This window comes from Doryrhamphus excisus, linkage group LG5 (genome assembly GCF_037039965.1).
Source record: "Doryrhamphus excisus strain RoL-2023G ecotype Guam linkage group LG5, RoL_Dexc_Guam_v1.1, whole genome shotgun sequence".
NCBI lineage: Eukaryota > Metazoa > Chordata > Actinopteri > Syngnathiformes > Syngnathidae > Doryrhamphus > Doryrhamphus excisus.
Genome location: NC_136361.1, coordinates 10586129 through 10609084, shown reverse-complemented (window position 1 = coordinate 10609084; position 22956 = coordinate 10586129). Strand labels below are relative to the sequence as shown.

At 40.4% G+C, this 22956-nt stretch overlaps 2 protein-coding genes across 2 annotated transcripts; one reads left to right on the top strand and one right to left on the bottom strand.

Annotated features, from left to right (window-relative positions):
• On the bottom strand, nucleotides 1-5818 carry LOC131105189 (uncharacterized). Its single transcript, XM_058053056.2, has 3 exons — nucleotides 5623-5818; nucleotides 4945-5216; nucleotides 1-764 (listed from the first exon to the last, which is right to left on the bottom strand). The coding sequence occupies exons 1-3, from the start codon at nucleotides 5787-5789 to the stop codon at nucleotides 334-336; spliced, it is 870 nt and encodes a 289-aa protein (XP_057909039.2). The 5' UTR covers nucleotides 5790-5818; the 3' UTR covers nucleotides 1-333.
• Nucleotides 5819-6023: 205 nt separating this feature from the next.
• rbm42 (RNA binding motif protein 42) lies at nucleotides 6024-21211 on the top strand. Its single transcript, XM_058053050.2, has 12 exons — nucleotides 6024-6309; nucleotides 6727-6783; nucleotides 7574-7709; nucleotides 9647-9713; nucleotides 10058-10132; nucleotides 10212-10360; nucleotides 11186-11356; nucleotides 12880-13020; nucleotides 17164-17284; nucleotides 18410-18507; nucleotides 20808-20904; nucleotides 21025-21211. Exons 2-12 carry the CDS (start codon nucleotides 6728-6730, stop codon nucleotides 21135-21137), a joined length of 1224 nt encoding a protein of 407 aa, XP_057909033.2. The 5' UTR covers nucleotides 6024-6309; nucleotide 6727; the 3' UTR covers nucleotides 21138-21211.
• Nucleotides 21212-22956: the final 1745 nt, after the last annotated feature.

The window sequence follows — 22956 nt, the reverse complement described above, 5'->3', positions numbered from 1 at the left end:
AAAATATTTCAATTTTTTTCTAGTAAATTTTCTTCTCATAATATTATGACTTTATTTCCATAATATTTTCAACCAAATCTGCCAGGTTGAGTATAGTGTATGTGTGACGTTGCCATGTAGGAGTGATGAATAAAGCCTTGATAAAGCCGGTATGCTTGGTAAGAGCAAGTAAGCAAGGCACTGTGTAGTCTAATTATAGTTGATTTATTGAAGGGTAGAGAATATAAAGGTATATTGTACATATAAAGCATGAATGGAGGTGAGCTGGCACAGTATGGATTGTAGTCCGGGTCCATTTTTCTCTCCTCGTTGAACATGTGAACGGAAAAACTGTCAGGATGCACACTTTTCTCTGACAGCTTCCATCCTGGTGAGACACTTCTTACACACTGTAAAGTTCTTACCCGGCTTGGTCCCATTCTCAAGTTGCAAAGCAAAAAAGGACAAGGCCGGCTCTTGGAGAAACTGTTTAGCATTGTTGATGATGCCCTGGATAGATCTGGATTCTTCTGCTGCTTTTTCCATGGACTTTTTCAGCGAGGACAGCTTTTCTCTCAGGCGACGTGTTCTCTGACGTTCTTTCCGCAAAAGCTCGCTCTGCGTCTCGGCCGAGAGTGGCTCCGCGGGTTCGGGCGATGGCGATGGCGACCGTGATGGGGTGCTGCATGTGGGAGAACTAACAGGTGGGCTGTCGCTTCTGGGGCTGTCTGTCTCCGGCTTACTGTATGTGTGTTCATCCAGGACAGGGGACGTACCTGCCGTGACTGGAAGGAAAGAAAGATTGCACATCAACTCTTGACATCAGAGGCGGGGGCCGTTGGACCTATGAGACTGGGTGAGTATTCCGTCTGTAGCTGCATTTCAATGATAATTAGGGAACTAGGGACATCAGGGAACTACAAAATCACAATAACATAAATAACATAAATCCAATAACGTTAGAAATAGCTCAGAAAACTGATCTTTTAAAGGGGACCTTTGTATTGAGTTGTGGACTCCTTTAGAGAAGCTACACACAATAACCCGCACAGAACGCTTTCTCGATCTCCCAGAATCCGCACCTATTTGAGCTGTATTTCCTTGAATTTGAACTTGAACTTCTTTCAGGGCTCACTTCCAAGTGCGCAAACCTCATTATCTTAAACTTTGGCATCGTTTAACATGAGAATACAACATTCTAACTACATTTATAGGTGAGAAAGTGGACAAAGCGTAATAAGTACCCTATAAAGGAACACTACCATGAGGCATGAACATACCTGTGATGTCTAGTGAGGTGCAAAACCACTGATCTTGTTTCCAAAGTGATACGGATACACAAATTCAGGCTTGTATTAGCGATACTGATCCAATACTTTATGCAACTTCAACTCATTTGTTTGGTAAATGTTGAAAGGTAGCGTTCATTCATTCGTTTTCGACCGCTTTTCCTCACTGCTGGAGCCTATCCCAGCTGTCTTCGGGCGAGAAGCAGGGTACACCCTGGACTGGTTGCCAGCCAATCACGGCACATATAGACAAACAACCATTCACACTCACATGCATACCTATGGACAATTTGGAGTCACCAATTAACCTAGCATGTTTTTGGAATGTGGGAGGAAACCGGAGTACCCGGAGAAAACCCACGCATGCACGGGGAGAACATGCAAACTCCACACAGAGATGCCTGAGGTTGGAATTGAACCCTCGTCTCCTAGCTTTGAGGTCTGTGCGCTAACCACTGGACAGCCCGTAAGTCATTCATTCATTTATTCATTTTCTACCACTTATCCTCACAAGGGTTGCGGGGGTGCTGGAGCCTATCCCAGCTGTCTTCGGGCAAGAAGCAGGGTACACCCTGGACTGGTGGCCAGCCAATCACAGGACACATATAGACAAACAACCATTCACACTCACATTCATACCTATGGACAATTTGGAGTGGCCAATTAACCTAGCATGTTTTTGGAATGTGGGAGGAAACCGGAGTACCCGGAGAAAACCCACGCATGCACGGGGAGAACATGCAAACTCCACACAGACATGGCCGAGGGTGGTCTCCTAGCTGTGAGGTCTGCGCGCTAACCACACAACTGCCGTGCAGCCCATGTGAGAATAGTATTTTAAACAATTTTAAAAAATACTATTAAATACTATATGCGTGAAAACTTTATTTATAATTCAGACTTGGCTCTGTTTACGATCAGTCATCCTTTCGACAGATGAAAGTTTCAAACATGACCAAAAGTATCAATATTTTCATTTGAGAATCCATTTTTGAACAAGTTTTAGAGGGCATTCTAACACTAGCAGTTTGTGATGTCACACATCGACAGGCTTCCTTATATGGGCGTATGCTGTAGGCCAGATACGTTCTCAGCCCTCCCCCCAAGCTCTGCTTCTCCGTTTACGGTGTTAGAAATGTCTCTCAGGAAGTGTTTCTTTGGGTGTAAAGGAAAGCTACATTTGCTTATGAAATGTAATCGTTGTGGTGATAGAGTGTGCATACAGGGGGCGGGGTTGATAATAGCCTTTTCTAAGTGTGACCAACCAGAGCGAGTGGGCGTGACCGGAGGCAGGCCGTGGGTGGAATAAATTGAAATTGAAAGTTTTCGCGGGAAGAACGAAATCCAAAGAAATACAGCTGAACAGGCACATATCCTGGAAGATCTAGAAAGCTTTCTGTGCTGGTTATCGTGTGGAGCTGCTCTATAGGAGTCCACGACTCAATAAAAAGGGCTGAAAAAAATAGCATAATAGCCCCCCTTTAAATCTAAATCTAAAAAAGTACTTTTTTAAAAGTTATTTATTTCTACCATATTGGTCTTGAGAAGCAAAAAGGCATCGGTTTAAAAAAAAAGTATCCTGGATCTCTCACAATTATTCTAACAACACAGGTTACTTTTGCAGTCATAGCCAACAACAAGGTAAAACTCAATTCTTAACCCCCGACATCACTTTCTCTTACTATGTCTACTATATAGGGTAATAGGAGTGTTAAGGTGACTATAGGGGTGTTATGTCATGTCAAGAGAGCTCTGAGGAAGTTCAAAAGCCTACTGTTACTTATCAATGTTGGTTCTGGAACCAATTAACTGCCATGCGGGATTACTGGTGTGAAAAAGTGGTTGCCCCTTCCTGATTTCTTTTTTTTTTTGGCATGTTTGTCATATTTAAATGTTTAAGAACAAATTTAAATATTAGTCAATGACAACACAACTGAACACAAAATGCAGTTTTTTCCAATGAAACTTTTTTATTAAGGGAGAAAAAAATCCAAAGCTACATGTCTCTGGGTGAAAAAGTGACACTCGCCTGCCCCTTGCCCCTCGTTACAACACAACTGTGATTGGTCACACAGTTGAAGTGGAAAAGGCGATAAAGCTATTTCTAAAGCTTTGGTGCTCAGGCCAACCACAGTGAGAGCCATTATCCACAAATGGTGAAAACATGGAGCAGTGGTGAAGAGCGCAGCAACGACTCACCCAAGAGGTCACAAAAGACCCTGTAACATCTGCATTGCAGAGTTCCAAGACCAAAACTACTCCTGAACAAAAAGAAGATCAAGGCTTGTCTCCATTTTGGCAGAAAATGTTGATGATCCTTAAGACCTTTGGGAAAATTCAAGTTGAACTTTTTGGAAGTAATGCCGCATTAAAAAAAAAGAACATCATAGCAACAGTAAAATAAGGTGGTGGTAGTGTGATGGTCTGGGCTGTTTTTAGACCTGGAAGACTTGCTGTCATAAATGGAAGCTTGAACTTTTTGGAAGGCGTGTCCCCCATTACATCTGGCATAGAAGCAACGCCGCATTTCAGAAAAAGAAGGTTACATCATTACTGTCGCGTGTAGTGCCTCCGCTTCCCAGCATTTAAAAAGTTGTTTATAATTCCCCGTACTCGTACAGTAATCCCTCGCTTATGGTGGTTAACTGTTTTCTGACCGGACCACAATCAGGGCATTTCCACAAAGTAGGAGTCCTTATTTATAAATTGAATATTTACATACAGCATATTAAACCCGTTTACCAGCTTCTAAATACTTTTCAATTAGAGCCCTCTTGACATGAAATAACACCCCTATAGTTACTTTAATACTCCTATCACCCAATATAATAGACACAATTAGAGACAATATCACATAATTAGCATTGGGATAGTTCCTTGTTTTATTCTGGACATTACTTAATTTGGTGGCCATCACCTCATCAATTAACATTACTGACACCGAGTGACCAGCGTAGAATACTACACACCATCACAGTCTTTCAATGTATCTTCTGAATGCCTTAAATTTGAAATTTTGACATTTTTATGATTGGAAATGCTGCATATGGGCACATAAACTTCATAAAATGTGCTTAAATATTAGTATCTATGGCTGCACGGGGGACGAGTGGTTTGCGTGCAGGCCTCACAGCTAGGAGACCCGAATTCAATTCCACCCTCGGCCATCTCTGTGTGGAGTTTGCATGTTCTCCCCGTGTATGCGTGGGTTTTCTCCGGGTACTCCGGTTTCCTCCCACATTCCAAAAACATGCTAGGTTAATTGGCCACTCCAAATTGTCCATAGGTATGAATGTGAGTGTGAATGGTTGTTTGTCTATATGTGCCCTGTGATTGGCTGATGACCAGTCCAGGGTGTACGCCGCCTCTCGCCAGAAGACAGCTGGAATAGGCTCCGGCACCCCCTTGTGGGGATAAGCGGTAGAAAATGAATGAACGAGTGAATTAGTATCTATATTTGTTATTGATACTACATAGTCAACCACAAAACTGCCATTGTCATTGTGAGTTCAGTGTTTTGCTATGGCTGACCCAATGAAAACAGTATTGGAAGGACCAAAGATCATCTCCCCAGGCACTTAGACTCAACTTTAATGTCAAGTAGGGTGCCATACAATAAGACCTGTGTTTACCATATTAAGAAACTTTCCCAAATGGCCAAAAGGTGTACACCGACCCTTCTGCTGCTTTGCTGCTGCATCCGTGCTGGAGTCGCCAGCAGCCCGCTTCCTCTTCCTGGGACCACGTCGTGTTGAGTCGGACTCGGGAGGATCGGGAAACTGAAAGACGTTCGGAACGGCGTTCCAGTTCAGCCTGTTCTTCACTTGCCGGTTGGAGAACTGGTCCTCGGTGAAGTGTTCTGCGCACAAGCGGCAGTTTCTGGAGATGTAGAAAGTGGTCCGACTCAGCAGGTCTGTTCTTCTGGCGCTTACAACCCACTGCTGACATCTGAAGATATTTTAAACATGAAGAAAATTTAAAAAAAAAAATATATATATATATATAATGAACTGGATTTTGAGTCTGGATTTACACATTTGAGGTATAATTACAATTTTTTTTAGCCCAGAAAGCTTGAAAATGAACTAAAATTCATCAAAAGCTATCACCAATTAACTCTATAAGGAGCACATGCGTATCATTAATTACTCTTACAGTAATCTAGATGTGGATAATTAACTCGTATTTAAACAACATTTACTTCCATAACGCCATTAATCATCATCACTCACACAACAAAGATAGACTATGTGGAACTACACTTTGAGTACATACACACTTGGCGTATTGGCCACTATCCCGTTTGTTTATAACTACCAGTGTCATCAGTCAACAACGCATTTATGACACATACCTGTCTTTGTTTCTGGGAAACTTGAAAAATGATAAATCTGGTCTTTTCAATCTTCGATTAGTACAATTTATTGCTGAACAATGTGCCGAGGACATCTTCGAAGTGAAGTGTACCGGGTGCTGCCTACCAAAATGGCGGCCAAGCTCGCACTCCTCAACCGTCGTCATCGCCGCTTCTCGGCGGAAGAGGAGGGACTAAGCGGTGGACGGCATTGACCAAAACAAGAGGCGGGTAGCTATTGTGGTATTAAAAACCATGCAAAACTAAATAAAGCAATAATAAATATATTAATAATATTTAATTAATATTAATAAACCAGTGAGGTTCATTTCCAGTTAGTGCACAAACACTGCATTTGACAGCCCTGAAGCATTAACAAAGGTGACCACTCCAGTCCAGCAGGTGGCAGTAATACAAGGCCAAGTATAGCCACGGCAACCTGCAGGCGAGAAGCTTGTGAATGGCTCGATCGTTTCGTTATTGATAGTAGTTTTTTCCCCGGAACCTCGGTAGTGTTGAAATGTGCTTTTAGCGGACGTATCGTACTAATTAACAAATGAGTTGTATAGTTCGAGCGCCATGTTAACTGCATGATAGCAAGGACGACTGCTATTCATTTAGCTAATGCTAACGGTGCTTGTTTTAAAGCCTCGTTTCGACAAGACTTCACAATAACTATACGTACAGGTGAGTGCTTTGGCTTATCAAACTACTATATGGCAACATAGTTGCACTGACAAACAATCGTGGTTTCCTAATATTATGAGAACCGACATTTTATGCACTTCCATTTGGAGCAACATTGCCTTGCTATACAGTAGATACAAAACGAGACATTTCCTATGTAGTTATGTTCCTATGCTAGTATTTAAATGTATTATAAAGACAGAATAACATTTATTTCCCAAGCAAAACATTGATTGTATTTGTATAATAATGTACTGCTTTGTAAGCCGGTCAAAAAATTTAATTAAAACTAAATAAATTATTATGTGTTCAAATACCCAACTGTATTGTGTACATATTTTTTTTACATATTTCATATCTACTATAATATTTTGACAATTTTTGTAATGCTGAATAATGAAGGTTTGTGTGTCCTAGCATGGCGCTAAAGTCAGGAGAGGACCGTCTGAAAGAGATGGAGGCGGAGATGGCTCTGTGAGTACCACTCATTGTTACCTATTTATTGGAGGGGGGGCTCAGTGTTTATGACTGCACCGTAAAAAAGACAGAAGTTGAACTTTTTGGAAGGTGTACATATGGCGCAACAGTGACTGTTGGACTTCAGAAAAGAACATCATAGCAACAGTAAAATATGGTGGTGGTAGTGTGATGGTCTGGGACTGTTTCGCTGCGCGAGGACCTGGAAGACTTGCTGTGATAAATGGAAGCATGAATTCTCCTGAAGGAGAATATCCGGCCATCTGTTGGTGACCTCAAGCTGAAAGCAACTTGGGTTGTGCAGCAGGACAATGATCCAAAACACACCAGCAAGTCCACCTCTGAATGGCTTTGGAGTGACCTAGTCCAAGTCCTGACCTGAATCCTATTGAGATGCTGTGGCATGACCTTAAAAAGGCTTCGTGCTGGAAAAGCCGCCAATGTGGCTGAATGACACCAATTCTGCAAAGATGAGTGGGCCTAAATTCCTCCACAGCGCTGTAAGAGACTCATTGCAAGTTAGCACAAACGCTTGATTGCAGTTGTTGCAGCTAAGAATGGCCTGACCAGTTATTAGCTTTTGAGGGCAATTACTTTTTCGGACAGGGCCATGGAGCTTTGGATTTTTTTCTCCCTTGACAAAGTTTAAAAACTGGATTTTGTATTCAGTTGTGTTGTCATTGACTCATTTACTTTTAAGTGTGACAAATATGCAAAACAATGAAACGGGAACCACTTAGGAATTAGGAATCATTTATATACATTTATATACTGTCTCCTTCTGCAGGTTTGAGCAAGAGGTTCTGGGTGGACCGTTGCCGAAGGCAGGAGGTCCACATGTCATGGAGGCTGTACCCGTTGCTCTGGCTGTCACGGCGCTGCCAGTCGTCCGACCAATCATTGGCACCAATACCTACAGACAGGTTTGTGTGACTTTTAGAAGCAATGACGGCCACCAACTATCATTTCATACAAACCACAAATATGTACACTTATTTATTTCCATGTATTTGTCTTATAATGGGAAAAAATTCTCCTTTATCAGTGTTAATCGTTTCCCGACTAAATTATAAGTGAATTTCTGCCAATAAAGATCATATTTTCATAGAGAATATTTTCATGAACAGTTTTTAACACAACTAGAGCCCACTAGACATGATATATATGTGGATGTATATATATATATATGTGTGTGTGTGTGTATATATATATATAATTTTAAATATATATAAATTTAATTTTTAAATGAATATACAGTCGTCCCTCGCTGCTTTGAATTTTCCAGCTGTGTCACTGTTTTTTGTTGTTTTTTTTTTCAAAAATATACATGTTGAATATGGCTTATTATTTGTCAGAAATATGCATATTTAAGTAGATTTTACATATTCGTCCTAAATGAAGCATTTTCAAGCATACAAATGGCATACAAAGTTAGGTCAAATACAAATACAGTGGTCACTTGGTGTCGGTAATGTTGGGTGAGACACACAAGTGCAAGATTGGATCTCAAAAACAACAGGCTTTCATTGCAGTTTTGAATTATCTCACAGCAGGAACAATAATCCCTCACACATCATCCACGCCACGATAAAACTGAACTTTGAACCCCAGACGTCGCTTCCGGTCAATGCCACAGGAACACATTTACAGCAACAGACACGATGCTCACCGCCAAACTTGAAAACCTCATTATCTGAACCGTTTGAATCTTTTAACATGACAATACAGCATTCTAATTACATTTATTGAAAGGGTGAACGAAAATAAACTTTTGGGGATCGCAATAGATGAAAATATGAGCTGGAAACCTCATATTACAAATATACAACATAAGGTGGCCAGAAATATTTCAGTATTGAACAAAGCAAAATTGGTTCTCAATCAGAAATCACTCCACACTCTTTATTGCTCTCTGGTTCTACCATATCTTACTTATTAGCCCATATATCCACACAATAACTATAAAAGCCATCTTTACTCGCTAAATGTACTGCAAAAAAGGTCAGTAAGGATAATTCATAATGCCGTCTACAGAGAACATACTAACTCCTTATTTCTAAAATCACAAATACTTCAACTTGCTGCTATAGTTCATCTTCAAACAGCTAAAATAATGCATAAGGCTAAAAACAACCAATTAGCTAAAAATGTCATCCAATACTTCTCTACAAGAGAGGAGAAATATGATCTCAGGGAAGAAGTACATTTGAAGTACACTTCTATGCTAGGACTACGTTAAAAAGCCATATTATTTCAGTATGTGGAATCAAACTATGGAATGGATTGAGTAAGGACCTCAAACAATGCACAACGATGAGCCAATTCAAGAAACAATACAAGCAGTTGATGTTTGCTAAATACAAGGATGAAGAGTCTTGAACCAGTCATGATGTGCTATATATATCACTATATTGACACTTACTATGGTACACATTATGTCATTGTATGGTCATATTACCTCGTACTTCGGTACAAGGTATATTATTTAAAAAAAACAAACAAAAAAAACCTTAAACTGTATTATGGAAAGCAGGAAGTGAACAAATGTAACAGTTAGTGATTGTAAAAGTACCAGATGGAGGGGTAGGATTTAATAAGCTTTGCTTCTTCCTACTCCTTTTGGACATGTGGAACTGTGAACTGATTATGGGATGCACTCAATTGTAATCTGATGCATGTTCAAATGAAATTAAACCATTACCATTACATTTATAGGTGAGAATATGTCAGATATATATATTTGACTAACAAATATCCCGTAGTCAACCATGAATCAGCGCAGAGCCGCAATGTGATTATTTAATGAATATATTTGTAAAACCTGGGTGAATGTAGCGCTAATTCCAAGTTTCTTTTTCAGGTACAGCAAACACTCGAGGCCAGGGGAGCCTTTGTCGGACCTCCACCACCGACCTTTGTTGGGCCAGGTAATCATCCTCATCCATCTCTTTCTCGTTTCTACTGACTTCTGGCACTCGTTTCTTATTTATGTATTTCAAGGGAAGGCTATTGCTAGCCGCAGATTGGGCTGCGCTGTAGTAGACCATCAGTGTAGGAAATTGCTAGATGTCTGTACCGAACTGAAACATTCCAATGATGATGAAAATATTGTCATACGGACAGGGAGAAAATAACGGTGAGCTATTGTGAGGGCTGACTTTATCATTTTTTCATTATGCTGCCCCCAAGTCCCAAGTGTGTACGTAGCCCAGGATGAATTCATCTTGAACCACATAGGATGCTTTGTTGATATCGACTCTGTCTGGTCCAGTCCCTCCAGTACCTGCCCCCCCGCCTCCTCCGATGATGAGACCGGCCTTTGTTCCCCACATCCTGCAGCGGCCTGGTGAGAAGCACATTCATGATGTTTATGATTGCTGCTCTGGATGACTTCATGTGATGATACACGTGTGCTGGATATGCAGGTCCTCAGAGGATCCATATCATGCCTCCTGCGGCGCCTCCTTTGCCACGGCCGCCCCCACCTCCGCCAATGATGATCGCCCCTTCCCTGCAGGGCCAAACACCTCAGGGTGTCTCCTCGCCCATCCAGCACATGGCTGCTGCACCCCCGGTTAGTATTGCTACATTTCTGCTGCCATCCGATATATGCGAGGGAAATTGGAACGGGACTGGAGATTTTGTCCGAAATAGGCGAAATCCGTTATAAAAAATACAATATATGCAATGAATTTTTATTGGAAATGCATAACAGAGAAATCGGTTCTTTTTTATCTGTCCGTTGTGAGCGAATTTCCGATATATCCGAGTCCGATATATCCGAGGTTTACTGTACAACGAAAAAAAAATCTCAAATCTGTAGAAATGCCTTCTTGTTGCTATTAACGAGGTTTAGAAACCAAACGATAAACGTAAGTATTAAGTATTAATTGGCCCTGTACCCTAGAAAGCGCCCATGAATGATATGGGAAAAGGCCGAAATGATACTGTGTCAATGCCCAGGGCAGTGATACTGATAAAATATAGAGTTTAACCATGTCAGTATCAGCCCCCGTAGCTGTCCACTCAGAGCGCGATGCTCTGGTATCGTGCCCGTGAAACAACCAATCAGAGAACAGCGCACAAGCGTTTGTTTTGCTGCCATCTGTGCTTTGTCAACATGTCAGTGGTTGACACTGCCGGCGAAAGACAAATAGGGAAAATAGCAAACAGAATATTAGAAATTGAACATTTTATCTCCATTAATGAGGACACTCTTGAAATGATCGAAAAAACTAAAAATGCAAATACAAGTCGGAAAACCAAGGGCCACTGCAACTGCAAGTATCAGCGTCAGTATCAGCCCGAGACCGAAGGGCATGATACCTGGCCTGATACCAGACAAACCATGTGATAACCTCTAATTCCAACATCTGATGTTCCAACATGTTCTGTTCAGGTCAGCGATATGATGTCCATGGTATCCTCTCCACCCACAAGACCGGGAGTACCGTCTCCCATCAAGTCGGCCCCGACAGTCTTCCAGGCTGCGCCTACTGTTTACTCCGCCCCTCCTGTCACGGTCGGACTCCCCAAAAACGATGTTCGAGCCCAACGGCAAGCCAGAATGGTAGGATCTGTGATATCAATGACAAACATGAAGAACTGCATGAAGGTGGTTTGCTATTCTCACGTCAAATATTGGCCCACTACCTCAGTTGTTTGTTTTTCATGTTTGATACTGGTACTACTGCAATACCAATCCCATACACTACCTTCTTTTTTGTGCTTTGTTATAGTTTATTTTAGACATGCACAATATCTTTTTTTATGTATTTTTTGCCCAAACAGATACTGATTTTACGGATACTGTTTTTTTACCTCAACCTTTTTAAAATTTAGATTGAAGTGTATTTTGTGCACACCCGGAGGTAATAGGACTGGAACTAATTAGGATTTGCACAAATGTAGCATTTAATTGATCCTAATTAGGTGAACTATCAGGAGAAGCAGAGTATAGAGCGGGAGGGAGTTTTTTTTTTAAAACACCACGGCCCGGGCGTTTCAGGTGGCTAAGGTTTTGTGAGTCCTCCATAGTCCCCCCCCCACCCCACCCCAGGTGAGCTCAGGGGACGGTACTACAGGCTGTTACCATCACAGGCAGGATAAAAAAAAGTACAAAAAACAATATGTGTAGTCTTGCATCATGGAGTGTGTTTTTTAAATGATCAATTATGGAAGTGGATTTGTCGGTATGACGTCATAATTCCGTCATATCTGTCTCATGATTACCGTGCATCCCGAGTTTATTTATATGCATGTTCTCTGCAAAATATACACATCATGTGAAACATTAAATTTTTGATGATTTGGACTGATTTTGCAAAGCACACAGACTATTGTCGTCTTTGTCTCAATAGATAATGGTATTTACCAAAACTCATCTTCAGAAAAAAACAAAATCTAGCGCTTCCATTTCTCTGTGTATTTTTCTCACCTTTGCTTCACAAATTATTGTTTGACCATTGAGCATTTTTTTCTGGATTCAAAACACTTTACTAGTACACAAATGTGTCTATTCAATAATGTTTCATTGTGGTGCACAACTTGTAAATATCACTGCTTACTACGACGTTTCAGACATTCCTCCAAATACAATGCATCAGTACTATTATCTGATGAATTATCAGCATGTTCGGGCAAGTAGTTCTCACCTTAAGGATTCCCCATGGGCAAGTCATTTTTGTTTTTAATGTAGAGCCCTGGGTGTGTAAAGGTGACTATAGGGGTGTTATTTCATGTCTAGATGAGTGAAATGCATGAACAAGAGCCATACATGTTTTTCATTTCTCTAAAAGTTTAGTCCCTGGATTTGCCACTAGTTGCTTTTTTGAAAAAGAGAAACTACAGATGTCCGCTGACTGGCTAAATAGAGTGACAAACAGTTCTTACACTCTGGCAACCCAGGGGTGTTAAAATGTCTTTATGAGGTTGAACGAGCTTTGACCGTAGTAGGACAGATACATTTAGCTAAGTTCTGAAAAATAATAAGAAATGGATGTCCACAAAGTAGGGGTAATGTTATTACCTTAGCTATGCAAAACATGCCGTGTTTTATGTCATTGTGATCAAAGCGGTCTGCTGCCTTCTCAGGAGGAGCTGGCTGCTCGGGTCGCCGAGCAGCAGGCAGCAGTGATGGCGGCAGGCCTCCTGGACAGGAGGGACAGCGAGGAGAGCAGTGCTGTCATTGGACCCAGCATGCCTGAGCCCGAACCTCACAGAGAGGTACACAAGGTACGCGCTTCAACTTTATTTTCAACAGGTAACAGCAGGGTTTGATGACTGAGGTGAAAAGTCAATTGGCTGTAAAAAGGAAGTCTATGAAAGCTGAAAGTTGGAGTGGACGTCCGAGATGCCCAGGGTGACTCCCGGAATTATAAAAAAAGCCAAACTTTAATTTTGGCCTTGATTTTCTGAATTACAACTGCAATATACATTGAAACCAATAAGCACAACATCTTAAGACCATTTGAAAAATTGCAAGAATGAACATTTTGCACTATTGGATCTTAAAACCTTTATGGCAGACATTTTCTTCAAAGCCAGACTCTCAGTACCAGCCATTTTACAGCATTTTGACTTCTTGTTCAAGGCCAACAGATTATTAGAGGAGACTCTCTTATTTCATCAGAAAAAACATGTTTTCTAGCCTTTCCCATTCTTTAGTGATCAGCAGTAATTTCACCATAAACTCATTTCTAAACCAGGGGTCTCAAACTCAAATTACTTGGGGGCCACTGGAGCTAGGGTCTGGGCGAGACTGGGTCGCATCAGGTTTTCCCCCCCCAAAAAACAACAAAAAACGCATTTATTAAAAACAGAAAAATGAATAAACTTTGCTTTGGTTTCGATTTTCTACAATAAAATCTCTGATAAAACATTCCACTGTTCTCAAATATCTTACTTTTTATTTTTCTACACAAAATAAGATGAAAAATAAATAAACAAATCAAGAATAAAGAAAATCAATCAATCAGTAATAAATAAATAAATATAATAATAATAATAAAACGGCAAATAATAAAAACTTAAGAAACCACATATAGTTGGTGGGTAGACAAATTATTTTTTTAGATTAAAATGAACAAAGCATTATTAGAGCCCAGTAGACATGACAAAACACGACAAAAGTCACATTTATACTCTTTTTATTTACAACATATTGCGCAACTGCAGGGTCTTGAGACACATGCTAACTCGCAAACTAGAGAGCTAGCGACCTAAACGGTAGCCTTCAAGTTATTTCCTTTAAACTTAAATAGCCAAAAACTTACCACTTCCACACGGATAGGGAGGATAACTATTAACAGTTATTTAACCTTTAACATGAACATTAATCAAACGTAATAATTTTTTCTGGGTACATGATACCATACAGCATCCATATCAAACTTGCGTGGGCCGCACTAACATTAAACTTTCATATCAAGGCGGGGGCCTCAAACTAGTGTCCTGCGGGCCACATTTGTTTGAGACCCCTGTTCTAAACAAAATTCGGTGCACACCACAAACTTTAATTGCCTATGATCATATTTATGGCTTTGTGACCACAGTGGGTTCATTCTATACATTAAAACAAGCAGGTTTTTTTGTTCCCATGTAGAGAGAAATGAACATGGATAAGACGGACTGCAGTTTTCAAGTTTTGTTTTCAATCTTTCAGTGAACACTCATGAAGATAATACATGGATATTACAAAGCCCCCCAACACTTTTTAAGAGACGATGGGTAGAAAAACAGCCCTGAAACTAGTGATGTTACAAGAGGTGCCGGGGCTTCCAAGCGTGTGTCGAGTAATCGAGTGTGCACTTCCGCGAAGCGTGTACCGAGGCGTGATTCATTGGGGGAAGGCGCCAGAATTGATGACGTCCGAAGCCTCGCTGCCCGGCTGTACCACGTGACGGATTCGGGAAAAGGTTCAGAATTTGCCGCGATGTTTGCCCGTCACTCAGCGATATACAGTAAAGTCTCGTTATATCGATATCGGTTATATTGAAGTACTGCTTATTACGATACTATTTTCATTTCCCGGCAAATTTCTAGTCTTTTATGATATAATTAGTTCTGTTAGTTCGATACCCGGTTATTACGATAATCCGGTTACTACGATGCCCTTTTCATCTCCCGCCAGCCAATTTGGTCTGCTTATATCGATACAAAAGCAGCTTAAATCAATCTTTGGATTTCAATACCAAAAAAGAACACGGCGAACGGCTGCTTCCAGTCAACTTTATTTTTCACACTTCCACCACCAGAGCACAGCACACACACCGATTCCTGCACTTCCTGGTTCACAGGTCATGCTCAACCCGCCCCACATAGCTGGCCAAACACATACCTGCAACAGAAGAACCAACTGACATAGCATACACACCTATTCCAACGAAGACACAAGCGTACAAATACATGTATTTAATTGTGTTGTATTCAGATAGCTTTTTATCGCTTGCAATAATCACTGTTTTTCATATGTACATGCTGGCGTTCGTGGTTTCTCTCGTGTGTATAGAACAATGTCGAGTGCATTATTGCCCACTTTTAATGCAGTTCGGCGCAGGATCGGATATATCGATAGTCCGGTTATATCGATATTTTTTCAGACTCCCGAGAATATCGATATAACCAGACTTTACTGTAAACCCCTCAGGCTTAAAAATTAAAATGTGAGGTTTTGTGATGAGTCAGTCAGTTGAGCGTGTGGATAGTGTTTGTTGATAGTTTGGAGGGTTTGGTTACTACGGTTACATTAGTTTGGAGTTCAGAGAGAGAAGATATGGAGCCAGCTAGAAAGAGGAAAATTTCTCCTGTGTGGGAACATTTTGACTTGATCAGTAAGCCAAATCCAACACTATTAAGAGATGATATGTTTGCATTTCAAAACCTTTATTTGTACTGTTTCTCATTGTTATTGAGAGGAGAAGTGCGTATTGGGATACAATAATAACACCTCATCATGTTCACGAACATGAAGATGAAACTGGCCCTTCACCCATCCATGGTAAGGTTAATAGTACTGCATTATAATATTAATATATTACAGTAATACTAACACAACTTGTGTTCATTGTGCAAATGAAAGAGCACACGTTTTTATCAGCCACAAGAAAACAAGAGCCGATGAGGCCCTTGTTGACATGGATGTCAAAGATAAAGCATAGTGGAGATGTATCAACAAAGAGGAATCGCCTCAAACCAAAAATTAAGAAAAAATTATTATTGAATAAAAATCAATTAAATCTCCCATATTCTGTCCAAGTTCCACAAGCATACATCTTCCTAGTTTCACAAGCACTTTCCCTGAGCCCATGCCAGCTAGGTGACATAAGACCATGATGAAGCTAACCATAGCACATGATACATGGCATTTATGGAATGGAAGAAAACATTCAGTATTTTATATATACTGTATATTTTATCTTACACTTTGTAGATTAATAATTTGGTAATACAATTTTTTGTAGTACATAATCATTTCCACGAGCCAAAACAGATCAGCATTCAATGCATCACACATGAAGATCCAGCCGCCTGTAATTTTATCCAAGGCCAGCAGGTGGTGTCGTGTGCACATGGAGCTTCAAGAAATGAATCCATTCTCCAACCAGTTGACCTGAAATGGTTGGAAGCCTCATGTGGCTTCATGTCGCCATCACTACCTGAAACTACTAAGTGCTATTATGGTGTTCTCTGGTCCCACCCTCTAAGGGTGGTACCGCTCCCCTACATGTATATGTGTCTGCATCTAACTGGTGTTAGCTCGTGTCAATCGAGGGTCTGTTTTAATTTATTCCACCCACGGCCCACTTCCACTGTGCTGTGATTGATCACTGTACCGCCTGTACAGCCGCCAACTTTTACCCGGCATGCCCATATTAGGAAGTCCGGCTCACTCTGACGTTACAGGGAGACAATGTTGAAAGCGAGCGTTCCAAACCTTTTTCAGGGCTCACTTCCAAATGTGCAAACTTCATTATCTGAAACTTTGGCATGGTTCAAGATGAGAATACAATGTTCTAACTACATTCATTGGTCAGAAAAGTGGTAGAAGTATAATAGGGTCCCCGTTTCAACATGTGATCAACTCACATTTCACTTGAATGCTTTTTTTTTGTCTTACTCCCATTTCTTGTTTTTGAATTTTGTAGCTCTACTTAGAAAACTCTTTCAGATCCAATAGTGCAAAATGCATGATTTCCAGCTGGAGTATGATTGGTGGGTAATAAGGAAATGTGTTGTGGCAGACTGTATCTTGTCAGGACTCCACTGCAGTGCAAATACAGTGAAGTCACGGCTAGCGGTAATGCCAAGGAAAATCCAGAAAAAAAAAAAGAAAACACTAAGCATGTTCATGGGAATTATGTGAATTGTGTATTCTAGCCCGTGGAAAGTTCATCAGATGACAAGAAGGGAAAGGCAAAGACGGAGAAGGTGAAGAAGTGTATTCGAACAGCAGCAGGGACTTCCTGGGAGGACCCCAGTCTGTTGGACTGGGAGACAGGTAGAAACTTTACACATGAACATGACACTGTATTACATATGCCTGTTACATAAGGCCTAATCATTTCTATTCCAATTGTTTTTTTGTACCTTTTGGTCACCTTGTGAGACATCCTTGACCCATGAAAAGATACATTTTACCTTGTAAAAACATCTTTAAAAACAATAAAAGATGATCTTTTACTGAGAAGTACAAGAGCAGCTGAAAATGTTTTATAGTAATATTGGTAATTACTAATAAGTAACATCTGTGGTATTATGGAGGAATTTTATAATAGTAGACGGCGAAAAAAAACATTACAGTAATAGAGGATACAATAAAAAAAGTATGTAAATAATAAAAAACAAGATTGTGGCAAATCTAAAAATTATACATAAAATGAAAAATGGCATCAAATGAAAATGACAAATCTAAAAATTAAAAAAAAACAGCAAAAATTATAAATCAGATCTAAAGTAAAGCCAAAAGATGGAACCTCATCTAAAAATAACAATAACAAGATGGCGCCAAATGTAAAAAAAAAACAAATTATGAATGAAAGAGTGCCAATTCTTAAAAAATAAAGCGCTACAATAAATTAGACAAAAATAAAATAGGACCAAAAAATCATAAAATGTCGCCACATTAAAAAAATTTAATAAGACAGCACCAAATCTAAAAATATATATATATTTTTTAATTTAAAAGTAGAAGCGAACACCAAATGTCCAATAGAAAAGTTAAAGATAGTGCCCAATCTTAAAAAATAATAATAATAAAAGATGGTGCCAAATATTTAAATCAGGGCGTCACATCTAAAAATAAGTATAATAACAATAAATACAACATAATCTCACTCAATGTAAAATAAAAACTGTAAAAGAGTGCCAAATATAAAACAAAATTGGCAACAAGCAGTAAATGTTAAAAAACTAAAATATCAAACAAATTTATATAAATAAGAGTGCCAAATTAAAAATGAATATACAACAAAGCGCTCACTCCCTTTTTACCAGTCCAAAAAGAACTGTGGTGGATGAATGAATGAATAAAACATGTCAGGCTGAGCTCTTGACAGCTAGTTTAAGAACAATTTATTTTGTCAGAATAAAGATCTTGGCAAATTCGTCTCTCTCTGCATTGCAGATGATTTCCGTATTTTCTGCGGTGACCTTGGCAACGAGGTCAATGATGACATCTTGGCCCGAGCCTTCAGCAGGTATCCATCTTTCCTCAAAGCAAAGGTGGGTTTTCCTTTCTTGCGTTGTCCACTTTCCTTGCATAGACCTGCTAAAACAAAAGCAACATATCAGCCAACACATGCAATTAAAAAGATCTTGACGGGTAACACTTTAAAAAGCTTTAATTTCATATGCTATTTCAAGAACACAGACATGAGGGAGTATAGTGAGTTTTCAAACTGCGACAGTCAGAAGGCTCAGCAAATAACCCGAAAAATAGAATTAATCGGACAAGATGAACTGACGCCTGGAGTACAGTACAGTACAGTACGGTACGTGCCACCTGGAAGTCCTGCTAGAGCTCCACCAATGTACGCTCACATCCAAAGTCTCCTTAAAGAAGGCAGCTCAATCTCTGGAAAGTTTCACCAGTTATGCTATATGTTGTCTTGAAAAAATAAGTCAAATATGTTTTAGTCAAAAATATTAGTCAAATAGCCAATAGCATGGGCGCAGCCAAGAATTCTGGGCCACATGAAAAAAATACCCTAAAAAGTGGGTGCCTTTTAAGTAAATAGATACTATTTTTATGAGTATTTACTTATTCTTGGGAATTACTGTTGCAACGACACATCATCAGTAGGGTAAAACTACACGACGGTCTAACCCCAGCTGACGTTCCCTATTAGTGGGTGAACAATCCAACGATTGATGAATTCTGCTTCACAATGATGGGAAGAGCCGACATTGAAGGATCAAAAAGCAACGTCACTATGAACACTTGGTTGCCACAAGCCAGTTATCCCTGTGGTAACTTTTCCCCGCATCCCGGACCCGGCCGGATAAGCGGAGGAAAATGGATGGATGGATGGATATTCTTGGGGCTTCCTGGCAGTCAAGGGTCTTTGGAATTTCATTCATGGATGCTCAGTAGGGTGCATCAAATTTGAATAGGAAATTTTAAATTCATAATATCAATTTGGCTGGCATTCCATTTTTTTCTAATGAACATAAAAATGTCTTTTGCAAAGTTTTGAGGAAATCCATTGAGATTTAGGGGTGCCACCTCACACACTTACAACTTTGGTAAAATTTCGGAAAATGTGCAATTTCTAGGCAAATTGCCAAAAAGTTGACCTGGAAATGTTGAGTACAATGAACTTCTATACAGCATCATTTTCTATAGGGTTATCAAAGGGGGCCCAGACCAAAGACCAAGCGGAGACTGCCAGTCTGAAAGGAACTAGTTGTTGAGGGCAGCATCGTAGGAGAGCTGGTGGGTTGTGCTGCACAGTGACTAAAATAATAAATGGACAAGTGTATATCACATTATGTAGGACTACAGTACCACTCTCAATAAATATGAGGCATCAGTAATACTGTCTACTCTATATTACTGTTATTGATGTTATGCTTGCTCAGCTATTAGCGAACTGTCATTAGCAAACTGTAGCTAGCTAATGTTAGCTACAGTAGAGGCAATGAGCACTAAACAGTGCCTAAAATAATAAATGAACAAGTGTATATCAGATTATGTAAGACTACAGTATTACTCTCAATAAATATGAGGCATCAGCAATACTGTCTACTCTATATTACTGTATACTGTGTACTGTGTGTGTTAGCAAACTGTAGCTAGCTAATGTTAGCTACAGTAGAGGCAATGAGCACTAAATACCTATAAATATGACTACAAATCCTTCAAATTACATTAAAATAAAACCACAAATTTGGTAGTAATATGTAATAGGAGTATAAATCAAAACAAAAATCACCTGAGAGTTCTTGAGCTGCATTCTTTGCTGACCTCAAATCTCCATGGCGACCATTGAACTGTTCACCACTTTATTCCACAAAAACAGATAAATAATCATGTATTGGAAAAATATTTGGTATGTGTTGTTTCTACATATATTGGAACACTTTTAGTACCCAGCCATATCAAAATTCAATAATTGTGTTTTTTGATGCACCCTAATGATCAGTGTGGGAATAGGTCGCATAAGATCCATGATTGGAGCATCCCTAGTACTAGTACAACCCATACTTGAGTACCATCTACTCTACCATCTAATTAATGGAAATAATGGTCTCAAAAAATGTGGCCAATATCAATAATCAATGATAATGTGTGGCATAAATATTCACCAGGAAAATTTGTTGGTTCATGACAGGCCTATCTGTTTGCATATTTTGCTTTTCTGGCATATGAGGCCCCACAGCATTTCTAAACTTGTATGGATCCAATATGTTCCCTATACATGGCTTAAGGTTCAAGCACAAAGCTGGTAGGACATATAAATGTTAAGAGGCCAATGAATAAGACGCTTTAGGTTGATGATATGATATGTTGTGATTGCCAGGTCGTGAGAGACAAGCGCACAGGAAAGACGAAAGGCTACGGCTTTGTCAGCTTCAAAGATCCAAATGATTATGTCCGAGCCATGCGGGAGATGAACGGTCAGTCTTTTTGCGGGCAATGTCCAAACAACTGTAACAAAGTGACAAAGCTTCTTTACATGCTAATCCTACCCAACTTGGGGTCCTTTTGCCGTCGGTGTTGTTTTCTTGTGTGTGCAGGGAAATATGTTGGTAGCCGCCCCATCAAACTGAGGAAGAGCATGTGGAAGGACCGGAACATGGAGGTTGTACGGAAGAAGCAGAGAGAGAAGAAGAAGCTGGGCCTCAGATAGTCTTCCATTGGAAGATGACTTGGATAGAGTGTATACCCTCCCCTTTTTAAATAAAGTTGAATCTTCACATTTGACTTGTCTGGTTTTGCTTTAATTTTCTGTATTTATTACTTTAGTACTTGTGCCACACAGGCCCAACCTGTCAGTATTTGCATTGAATATATTTTATATACTTAGCTGACAGGAAGCAATACGTACTGCTAGGAGAATACACATCTGCAAGTTCATATATTACATGCGGAGTCCCCCAGGGGTCAATACTGGGGCCAAAATTGTTCAACTTGTACATCAATGATATCTCCAAAGTCACGAAAGACTTAAAGCTGGTATTATTTGCGGATGATACCACTGCTTTTTGTTCTGGAGGGAGTACAGACAAAATCATTAGAAAGGTCAGAGAAGAAATGGTCACACTAAAAAGATGGTTTGATGATAATAGATTGTCCTTGAACCTAAATAAAACTAAAATCATGCTGTTTAGTAACAGCAGAAAGGACACGCACCAGCAAATACAAATAGACGGTGTGGACATTGAAAGGGTGAAGGAAAATACATTTCTGGGGATCACAATAGATGAAAATATGAGCTGGAAACCTCATATTACAAATATACAACATAAGGTGGCCAGAAATATTTCAGTATTGAACAAAGCAAAATTTGTTCTCAATCAGATATCACTCCACACTCTTTATTGCTCTCTGGTTCTACCATATCTTACTTATTGTGTGGAAATATGGGCTAATAACTATAAAAGCAATCTTCACTCGCTAAATGCACTGCAAAAAAGGTCAGTAAGGATAATTCATAATGCCGCCTACCAAGAACATACTAACTCCTTATTTCTAAAATCACAAATACTTCAACTTGCTGATATAGTTCATCTTCAAACAGCTAGTTCTGACATACACTTTCGGTGCAACTTAGACACATCATCAGTGTTGTATCCTGGGTTGACTGGGTGTTTCGGGTCTCACAACAGACACCCTCGCCCAGGTGACCCAGCCGGGTTGATCAGTCCCGACTTGTGTCTAAGTAGCTTTTGTTGTTCTCCATGGATCTCCCCGCTTGATCCACAGCCATCTGGACGCCTTTTCTGCTGCGTCAGTGATGTTCTTGATGGCTCTTTTGTTATGCTGACCCTTCACTCCCAGCATCTTGAGTGCTCTAATGAGAGACTGGCCTACAAATCCTCTGCACCCGACCTCAATGGGGTTGCATCGGGTCCTCCATCCTCTGCTTCGGCATTTGTCTGCCAGCTCCTCATACTTGGCCCTCTTCCTCTCAAAGGCCTCCTCCATCCGGTCTTCCCAGGGAACAGTCAACTCCAGCAGGACCACTTGCAGAGTTGTCTCTGACACCAGGACCATGTCTGGCCTGAGAGTGGTCACTGCGATGTTCTCTGGGAATTTGAGCTGTCTCCCTCGGTCGACTTTCAGCTGCCAGTCTCGAGCTGTCGCCAGCAGCCCCCCTGCTTGATTCCGGCACTGCTTCGACTTCTCTCCAGCCCTAACAAAGACGATGGACTGCCTTGTTGGTTGTTGGTATTTACTGGTTGAGATTCCTGTGCTGATGGCCTCTGCAATTACCCGCAGTACTTGGTCATGGCGCCAGCGGTAGCGCCCGTCCCCCAGTGCCCTTGGACAGCAGCTGAGGATGTGTTCCAGTGATCCAGGACTCCGGCAGAGAGGGCACAGTGGATTCTCTGCCAAGCCCCAGCAAAAGAGGTTGGACGGACTTGGGAGCACATCGTACACCGACCAGATGAGGAACTCAATCCGGCTCAGATCGCCATAGCTCTGTCCATGATATCTTCCGGTCA